A 10,690-nucleotide genomic window follows, 5' to 3' on the forward strand; every position below is an offset into this window, starting at 1 on the left:
CTTCTTCCTCCTTCCCACCCAACCCAACCCCACACACACACACACACACACACACACACACACACACACACACGCACACGCACACGCACAGCAATGTTTGATTTTTTTCCGTCCCCCAAATTGTTGTTTTCCTCGTTTTTATCCCAATTTCTTTTTTGCCCATCGCTACAGCGACATGTGTTTCTCCGTCCCTGCGTAGTGCATTCAGGAGCAGCGCGCGGTGCACCGCGAACCGACCCGCTCGAAATTCGATCGAGACATCCAGCGGCCGTTATGAAAGATGCAGTCGCGACCCGCCAAGTAGCGTGGCACGTCGAACCGGCCTCGTACTGGCCCGGGTGCGTAGCCGGCGCGTAGCTCGGCGGGTGCAGCCGCGCCCTGACTCTGCAGCTGCGGACTCTGCGCCTGCGGATCGTCTGGCCAAGTACGGCCGACGGCTGCGGCGACGCCGCCAATGCTGGTGCCGGCAGCTCCGCCGGCGGCGGCGGCGCGCTGGACTCGGACAGCAACTGTGACTTCGATACTTTGATGTTCGATGTTCGACTCCGGGGGTTGTACGGATGTGCTGGGGGGGGATGCTGTGCTGGCCTCTCCATCGAATCCCGCCCCGCCGCTTTCTTCAGAGTGATCACTGGCGGCGGTGGCGGTAGGATGGACGGCGGCGGCAGCCGCCGATGCAGCGGCCGCTGCCGCCGCCGCGGCGGGGGATGTCTCTGGGTCGTCGAAGCTACGGGAGCGCACGTGCGGCTGCGGGCGCTGCGGCTGGAAGTGAGGTCCAGGGAAGGCTGGCGGCGGCGGCGCTAACGCTCCCGCCACCAGCCGTCCCAGCCCATAGGAAAGCCTCTGTTGTGGGACCCGTGGATCTATCCATGGCGGCGGCGCCGCCGCCACCACGTACGAGTGCCCTGGCATGCTGTTGCCGCGCTGGCGCGGTGGCGGTAGCGCGCCGTACGTCGGGGGTGCCATTGCCGTACGCGGTGGCGGCGGCGGCTGTGCCGCCGACGGCGCCGCTGATGCGAAGGGATGGCGTCGCATACGCAATGGGGTCGCTGGGTCGGCCGCCAGTGAAGACAGATCGTACGGCACATCGGCCTCCGCCCCCGGCGGTGGGTGCAAGGGCCGCAGCGGACGTGCGGCAAGGCGGGGACCTGCAAACGCACGCCAAGGACCCTCTTGCAGCCGTATGGGCATGGGTGGCGGCGGCAGCGGCGGCGGCCCCCGCGACGGATGCGGCGCAGTGTGCCCAGCGGGAGCTATGGCGCGGAGCACGCGCAGCGGCGTCGGCGGTGGTGGCGGCGCCGACGGCCCTGGTTCAGCCTCCCCCTCATCGTCAGGCAGCGATTCAGCTTCAGCGTATAGGGCCCGTGGATGCAGGCGGTACAACGGCAGCTGTGGCGGCGGTCGCTGATGCGGTGGGGAGCTTCCGGGGGTGTCCGGTCTGGATAGGACGATGGGATGCGACACGACTTGTCGCGCACGTGGCGGCGGTGGCAAGAACAAGCCCGGCGGCCGTGTAGACCAGTGTCCGCCGCCGCCGCTGCCGCTGCCATAGCTGGCAGCTGCGGCGGAACTACTGCTGCCGCCGGCGGCGGCGGCGGTGGCGCGCAGCTGAGGGTGGGGTGGGGACGTACGATAGGACTGCAGCAACAGTGGCGGCGGCAGTGGCAGTCCCGCCGCCGCCGCTGCTGGCGGCGGTTGACGCTGTTGCTGCTGCCGCTGCTGCTGCTGCTGCTCCGGGTGCTGCTGCTGTTGCTGCTGCCGCTGTTGTCCCATTCGGAGGCCCCGGCGGGGGGGGATGAGCACCCGCTGGTACTGCTGCTGCTGCTGAGGGGACGGATGCGGGGCCTCTTCAGGGGGTTGGGGGTTATCGTTCTCCTCGTCACTCGGGTCGGTCTATACGGCAAGACGAACGGCAGAGGGATTGGAAGCAAACACAAAAAGGGCCAGCAGCGCAGGGGCGGCGGGATATTTTCAGCGCCAAAAGTCCGCGAGAGGAAAAGAGAGAGATAGAGAAAAAAAAGAGGGGTGGCGAGAGAGAAAGAAAAAGAGGGAGGGAGAAGCGGGGGAAGAGAAAAAAATAATAGCGGATTGTGTGAGGACAGGAGTCTGGAAACGGGGATGGTAGTTGAGGGTGCGCATGGGCAACGGCTATGTGGATACAACCCTGGTAGGTGCTTTTGGGTGGGCGGGTGGGCCGAGGCAATGTGGTCAAGCTTAGCGATGTGATGAAGTGGAAGCGCTCGCAGCTTTACATCGCAAGCAGGCAACCTACACGCTAGAGCAAAGGCGCCTGCCGTGTTGGTGACGTCACCCATGAGTAGTAGCAGCAGTAGTAGCAGTAGCAGCAGCAGGCCGCTACCAGGGGGGCCAGAAAGGAAATAACCTTTAAATCATCCCCCAAACCGGTAATTAATATGTATTTTTTAAATTAAAAACATTCATGGCTGCAGCGGCAAAGATGGGTGAGATTCGAAAGCATGAAGGCTCCTTCCACTATCTGCGAAAGCGCTATGTGCCAGGATCAAAAGGAGGGGAGATGGCCGAGGGGTTACGAAGGGAGAGCCGGAAAAATCGTGGGGTAGTTGAGAGACTGGCGGTGCTCACGTGGCCGAGGTAGGCCACATTAAAATCAGCTAAGCGGCCAACTGACGACAACTCAATACGGACTGTTAGCCACTATCAACTTCCCGAATGCTTGGGCATTTACTTGGCCATATTCAGTGCGATTTCTTCCTTCCTCCCTCCCAACCTTGATCTGGCGGCACACACAAGCACTGCTCGGGGAGGAGCAAACAAGGGCCCAAGCAGCTTTGAAGCTTCAATCTATTATGTCGTTTTGACTGCTCGTCTTCGGAACGGGCTTTGCATCCTTGGCTCCTTGTGCGTGGGCTTTAGCGGGTTGTGTGTATGTATGTATGCGTGTGGGTTCTGGGAAGTCGGTTCTGGGGTTTGAATGGGTAAGTTCCTCTTCCGGCCTCTCCGGTTTCCTAGCGGCAACACGTCGGCTTACTCCCAAGTCTAAAGGAAGGACTGCATTCCAGGTTTGGAAAAAGAACATGGCTTGCTGCTTGTTCCATGCTCCAACGGCGTTCCGTTCCTCCCTCTCTCCGGCTCTGCATCCCTCCCTCCCTTTCCCCTCTCCATTCTCCTTTCTCCCCCTCCCCCCCGACTCACATCCCACGCCTTTCCCTCCCTCCCCTGTCCTGTGTCTGCTGCCTTCGCGGCAGCTGTATGCGCTATGTGGCTCTGACCGCCGCGACCACCACACATCCAAATTCTTATTTCTAATTCGCTCCCTCATCGGCTTCAGGTATCACCTTACTTCTTGGTTCCGAAAGGCGCGAAGGACAAAACCCAAATAACCCGGGAAACCGACACGGGCACGTGTCCACTAAGCGTTCTTGTCAGCCTGCTTTACTTTTCAAGCGCCCGCATTGACGCTCGATTGATTTCCCAGATAACCTTCGCTCATACACACACGCGGTGACACGCTCCTCCGCAGGAGAAAAAACACGCGCAGACACGCCAAAAACGAGGATGGCTAGCTCCGGCAATATTTCCAACATCTCCAACCTAGCGCTACACCTAGCGGTTCAGTAGACTGGACCAACACCTCAGACACAGGCGCGCGCGCGCGCAGGATACGCAACAGGCCATGGAAAGGCCTGCGAGGAACGTGTTTCCTTAACTCGTAAACAGGGGCAGGAAGAGTTAAGAGTCTCAGCGGGGGAACGTTTTCTCCCCCAGCCCCACAGGTCCCGTCATTCATTCATATGCCCCAATCACAAACCCGAACCCCAATCAAACGGTCTGCCTGCTGACCTTGGCTGGTAGCTTGCCAGTTCCGCTTTGCTTTTTTTTGCCATTTTTAAAAAGTTAAAATGACAATAAAAGGAAAGACTTGGAAAGGACAAGCACTTATTTTGGGCGGTGGATCCCATCGACCGATGCGTGTGGGCTTATCCAGGGGCACACACTCTTATGTTTTCATTCCACTGGAAAGCCCACCCACACCGGTAGATGGCCGCCCACTATTGTGACTCTGTGTTGGACAGCATGTCTGTCACGAGCAGGGGTGCAAAAACTGAACACACGACTGTTCGTACGGCAACCGAGGCCTGGTACTGGGAGCTGGGGATGACTCAGCATGGGGGAAGAGTTAAGGACGGTGAAAAGTAATCAAATGTTTGTCCATTGAATATATATATAAAAGGATTCAGAGAGTGCAGCTCTCAATGACTTGGCAAAAGGGTTTTAGAAATCAGTCAACGAGTGAGTGTTCGGGGGGCAAAATAGGTATATAGGGTGTTGATGGTTGTTCGTGATTCAACCCCAGACGAAAGATCCAGCGCGCTCGCACCTCCATGTAAATGTGAACCAGAGCACCACACACACGCACACTTGTGTGTGCGCGCGGGAGCTATAGCCGCTGCGGGCAAGGGCCTATCGAAGCTTCTGACGGGACAATTTGCGAGCTACTTTTGGCAGCACCAACAGCAGCAGCAGCAGCAGCAGCCGCGTAAAAACAGCCCTCTATCAGAAACCGTTTTTTCCGGCACAGGGGCATGCCCCGCGGGCGCTCCTCAGGTTCTGGCGCTGCAACAAGATTCCGCCAGCAGGCATCTTCGCTTCTGCAGGGGGGGGAGGGTTTGGATGGTGGGGGGGGGGGAGGAAGGAGGCGCACCCGGGGAGCCGACCCGCAAGGGGGTTGCAGCGAGCGGGGAGGGCGGGGACGGGCGTGAAATAGTGCCTTGCAAACGTTGGGCGGTAGGGTGAATGAACGGACCATGCAAAAGCTAAGCCTGTTTGATATAGTGAGCTGAGGAGGGAGACAACAGAAGCAATGCGACCCAACTGCCACGGAGCAGATTTATGATCAGCGTAGGAACTGTCTTTTTCAAGCGTGACAGGAAAGCGGCCCGTTGGGTTTGTAGGAGCCGCGACCTCGCGATAGCCTTTGTGCGTAGGGCTTGCCCCATCTACTTTTAACGGTCCAGGCGAAGAAGGCCAACGCTAACGGACAATAAAGCGGTGTCTAGTGTACACTGTATAATGTAAATCGTCTTCACGTATCTATCTTTGAGGCGACCCTATGCTGGGATATAACTAGACGCGACGACGGAGAAACCGACAAGAAACCGTTCAGAATGATTTTGGACAGCGAAACGCATCCTCACAGAGGTTTACGGATGGTGTCAAACTATGTATTTTTAACGAAAAATACGCAAGCGTTTGGTGACCTCGTTGTGCCACATAGTGGCTGGTCGCATGGCGATATTACCACAGCCAAACAACCGTCAACCCGTTCCCAAACAACAGAACCCACCTACCATTTTACCTTAGTGTAAACTATCCTTAGATGCGATGCAGTTAATTAGGTTGGTCTACTCTATGGGCTAAACGCTGGAGCCAACACCCAGCGGTCAGTGTCGTGGGCCGGATTGAGCCTTGTTGCAAGAATACAATCAATTCAGCTCGATGGTTGTAAGTATGGGCCCTTATCAGTATGAAAAACGACCTGAACTGTGCGTCTCATTTGGCAGCCAATTATCAGTGCTAGATGTACAGGTGGTGTAGAGGTCGTGTAGCAAGCCTTTGCGCGTAATGGCCACAGAATTGGATCTTCATATGCGTCGCAAGGAGATACAGTAGAGTCGTCTAACGCTGTGGACGTTGTGACCGTTATATACGACACTTCTCAAATACGCTCTCTCCCAGCCGTGAGGAATATGAGTTGAAAAGCCCATAAAGGGATATTATGACATACTAATTGACCAGGGCTCAACCTACTGCACTGCAACACTCTAAAATGGCCTTGCGTTGCTGGTGCGCGGCTGTGCGCCCGCCAAGCGAAGGGCGAGGCAAGCGTCCCGAATGCCTCATGGAAATTACATACACCCGAATATATACAGATAGGTTAAACTACAGCTATAAGCGCGATTTTTAGGTGTTCGGAGTGTAAGCGGCATGGGAGTTACAGTTTCCGAAAACCAAACGTGCACATTAACGCCATCCATAAGCATTCACAAAGCTTATATTTTGTGCTCGGTTTCAAGTCGCGCATGACATCTTTCCTTAATAGGATGTTACTCTGCAATCGACGCATGTACGTCGAGCCCAATTATCCGCGCCGATATGTCGTGGATAAACCTAGCGCAACCACGCGGTCAGATAACACTTAGGACACATAGCTGATTCAAAGATGGTGAGCGTGTTTCCTTGCCCAGGCATGATCTTCCCTTGCGTGCACAACCCTTGCTTGCAAAGCCCCAAATCGGAGCCCAAAATGACTCTGCAAACTTTACCCAAGACCATTAGCTTGATTTGAATGGCTTAAGGAAACACGTTACATCTTTGCGTGAATCTGTAAGCCGCTCTACTCGTTTCACTGTCTTGCTTAATAATTACTTGTGGCGGCCCTTAAACTGGAAAGACTCCAGCAGAACTGTCGACGACACCATCAGCACCAGCACCCAGCCACGTACCGACCATGCATCCCGGCAGGGTGAACTGCTCCCCCATCGAACCGCATCTCCAAAACATGTTGTGCAGTGCTTCCAGCTAATGACAACTTAAGATGCCCTGCCGCCGTCCCGCGGACATATGCATCAGATCAGGTCCCCCGGCCTGCACCAACACAGCTGATGCCAAGCAGCGCACACATCATTCCTGGCATACATCATTTCTTCATTCCCTTTTGTCTCAGAGCTTCGTAACATATCATCATCCACATCTCAGGTTCACTTGCTTGGAGCTTATGAATATTACCGAATTCATATGATGTACAACAGGTGTACACCTCCCGTACTTGCCGAAGTACGGACATGGACCAAATGGATACGACTTGACGAGCATTATGAATCTGTGTGAAGCATGATACGGCTCGCAACTCACAGTGGCAAGGGAAAGCAGATAACGGCTAAGCCGCGGACGTGGAAGTACTGGAGACAGCTGTCGACAGCTGCCGTGTGTGTGTGTATATGTGTGTAGGTGTGTAGGTGTGTGTATGTGTGTATGTGTGTATGTGTATGTGTGTGTGTATATATAAATATGCCCGTCAGAAGACCGTTCAACTCTTTCTTTGCTGTACAGATTCGCCACTCGCACCGCTCCCACTGCAATCGTGCGACCAGATGCATGGGCAATAAAAAGGAAACGCGATCTGCAATGGCAGGCTGCGGGCGGCTGCGCATGCGGATGAGTGAGACACGCATCCGCTTACTTGCGTCAGAAACCTGCTGTGTGCTCAACACGTCCTCTGATGCTACTGCCCTCGGATGGCCCCACTATCCTGGGGGGGGCCTAGGTACCCCGTTGAACGGTTGCCTAAGTTGCTCAGTAATTTCCCATTTCGGGTGCCTCTGGGCACGGGAGTCACCTCTGGTTGTTTGGCACTGGCTTGGCTTAAGCTTGCGTGGTTGTCGGCGCGGAGCTGGCCTTGGAACTGTGACTGTTTGGGGCGTTTCCCAGCCTTATGTATGTACGTTCTCAGTGACGCTCTTTTGAGGTTGCGCTGGCAGCAGCATTACTGCTATACCGTTAACGACTCCTCTCCCAGCTGTTTCGGTACGGCAATTAATTTTATCCAAAGTGTAGCCCTAACGATCAACTGCTTCCTCCTCAACATATGCCCGCCTGCTTTGGTGGTTGTCTTGGTCGGTGTCTTCCTGACTCACCCTACCCTAGAAGAGTGTGTGTTTGTTGAAGTAGGACTTGTTGAAGGGCCATTAGGCCGGTGCTCAGCAGCATTAGAACTAATGCTCCATGCTCTAGAGCTCCATGGGGGCCGGTATGCGAAGGAGTGAGATAGAGAAAGAAGAGAGAGCATGCACATCTATGTGTGTGCATGTATGTGTGTATGTATGTGTATGTACGTGTGGCGGACACTTGTCGAAACACGACCAGGAAGTCTGAAGTGAGGGAGGAGCCTTGAAAATCTATGCCATAAAAATCATGTTCAGGAGGAGTCGTCGAATAGTAAACTTAAACACTGTTAATAGGAATAATTACCGGTGCTGCCACAAGGTCAAACGACACACACATATGCACACATATGCACACACTCGCAGGTACACACGTCGGATTATACAATTGTACGGTATTATATATTGTATTATAGCTCTTATTATCTACACATACATGCATATATCCAGCCAAAGCAACATCCACATACAGGTTGCTGCAGTGATGCACACTCTCAACAGTGAGATCTAGTTCCGATGTGATGATGTGAGTGTCCTGCGGCCCCCAAGACTGCAGGTGCGCTGTCCCAGTCAGCAGCCGGGTGTGTTGACAACAAGGGATAGAGGATAGATGATGGCCCCGTCGCGGTCTGTCTCCTTCAAGCTTGGAAGGTCTTGGAAGGTCTGGCGGCAGACGGCGCACCTGCGTGACATATGCGGTCGACGAAGGCCAGCAGCAGGTCGGCCGGCCCACCGTATCCATGCCCCCCCGGGCTTTGACGGACGCCCCCCCCCCGCCCCCGCACTCGTGCGGCACTTGTAACTTGTAACTTGTGACATGTATATATGTCGCTGAAGACCCAGCACACTTCCCGTCCCTCCCCCTCCCCACAGACCCCCAGGTAGGCCTTGGGCCCTCCTCGTGCTTTGACGGATATACCCCCCCAACCCCGCATTCGTGTGCGGAACTTGTATGTATGTATGTATGTATGTATGTATGTATGTATGTATGTATGTATGTATGTATGTATGTATGTATGTATGTATGTATGTATGTATGTATGTATGTATATATACCTTTGTAATATATATACATGGAACGCGCGCAGCACGCAAAAGCTGTGCGCGGCAAGATAGGCACAGACGCGACCACCGGCCATGAGTTAAACAGTTTTTTATGCCCAACGCCTCTAAAAACCACCTGCCAGTAATAATTTGATATATATATGTATGTATATATGTATGTATGTATCCACCAGGGCCCTTCAGCCGCAACATTGTATAAAGCTACGGCGCATTCTCAATGGATATGATCACCACCGCGTCCGAGTATAAAACTGTTGAAGCCCAAGCCAAGATAACAGACACCTGCTGCATTTATATACCATCCTCTGTGGCCTTCGGTGCGAATCGCTGGAAAGAGAACAACCGAACAACCTTTTCTCCGCGCGCGCGCGCAAGACGATGCCAGATGACTACGACGATTTGTCACAGCAGCCTGCCGCCCTCCTGCCGCCTGGCTTTTAATCTACCTGCCAACAGCTATTCCTCCCCCCCCACAAGCCCCCACAGGCGGCCATCAAGCTAGCATGGTAGCATTTCGCAGTTTGTTTTTCGTATTTTCGTTCATTCATTTACACATAAACCTCTTAACAACAACGAGCATAACACAAACATGTTGCATCTTACAGCACACATAAAGATAGTAATGCATAGCCCTATCGCGGATTACAATAGGATTTCTTTGAGCCGTGGACCTACATTAAACCCCCCCAAAGGTGTATGTGGAGCGGCCCGCTCCCAAGTCCATGCGGCTGCTCCTCCTGCTTTTCCACTTCCTCCTCCCCCTCGTCCTCCTCCCCCTCCTCCTTCCCCCTCTCCTCCTCCCCTTTTTTCCCTCCTCCACCTTTCCTCCTCCCCTTTCTCCTCCGCCTCTTTTCGCCTCCTCCACCTTCTCCTCCACGTCTTCCCCCCTCCCTCAGCCCCCCTCCTCCTCCTTCTCCCCCTTCCCCCCTTCCTCCTCCTCCTCCTCCCCCTTTCCCCCTTCCTCCTCCTCCCCCTCCCGCTTTCCCCGTTCCTACTCCTCCTCCTCCCCCTTCCCCCCTTCCTCCTCCTCCTCCCCCTTTCCCCCTTCCTCCTCCGCCTCCGCAGCCACCAGTGATGCCTGCCTGGGACTGACGACACGCGGCCCCCGGGCATCTCCGACTACGGGCACGCGGCGGCACTGGTCCCGCAATTGCCGCCGCCGACCTCAACACCCCTAGCTCCATTCACATGCCGCCCTAGCTGCAACATAGGTCAACACACAGGAAGACAAGGAGGTAAAGAAACAGGAAAATTAAAGCAGGCAGTGGTAGGGGTCGTGGTGGGCTCGTGGTGGGCTGGCGAAACAGGCGGTCAAAAAGGGGGGGAGGGGTAACCTCCACGCCGGCCGCGTACAGCGCATTTTCACCCAGCAGCACATCTTAGCAAGGGCTGTCCACAGCAGCTGGGTCTGTCGCCTTCGTGCGCCGCATCGCAGTTTCCGACAGGCACAAGGCCATTGTTCCTGTTGACATACACATACATACATACATACATACATACATACATACATACATACATACATACATACATACATACATACATACATACATACATACATACATACATACATACATACATACATACATACATACATACATACACACACATAGGCCTTTCTCCCATCCCCATCTTCCTGGCCCCCTTCCTGGCCCCCTGTTTCCCTTCATCACATGCTTTAACCCACCTATCCGCTTGCCCTCACACGTGACTGATTTCCCTCCCCGCGGACTTGATTCATCTTTATAACCCCCTTCCCCCCCTCTCCTCCTCGCTTTTAATCCCACCCATGATTCAATGAGACACGCGCCCGGCCCTCACCACCAGAGCACCTTCACAACAAGCAAGCACATTCCATACCCCTCAAACCACGCGACCAGGCGATCATCATCATCATCATCATCGTCCTTACCCGGCGAGACCGC

General features: G+C 54.8%; 1 protein-coding gene across 1 annotated transcript in view; it reads right to left on the reverse strand.

Moving 5' to 3' along the window:
* rlsC (RegA-like protein RlsC) overlaps window positions 1–3,270 on the reverse strand; it is a gene marked incomplete at both ends in the record, with an annotated part of 6,579 nt that extends 3,309 nt beyond the window's left edge. Inside the window, 2 exons of the mRNA XM_002951409.1 lie at window positions 238–1,824; window positions 3,175–3,270. Of these exons, the coding sequence (XP_002951455.1) occupies window positions 238–1,824; window positions 3,175–3,270 (1,683 nt within the window). The remainder of the gene's footprint in view (window positions 1–237; window positions 1,825–3,174) is intronic.
* Window positions 3,271–10,690: the final 7,420 nt, after the last annotated feature.

This window comes from Volvox carteri, assembly GCF_000143455.1.
Source record: "Volvox carteri f. nagariensis unplaced genomic scaffold VOLCAscaffold_23, whole genome shotgun sequence".
Classification (NCBI taxonomy): domain Eukaryota; kingdom Viridiplantae; phylum Chlorophyta; class Chlorophyceae; order Chlamydomonadales; family Volvocaceae; genus Volvox; species Volvox carteri.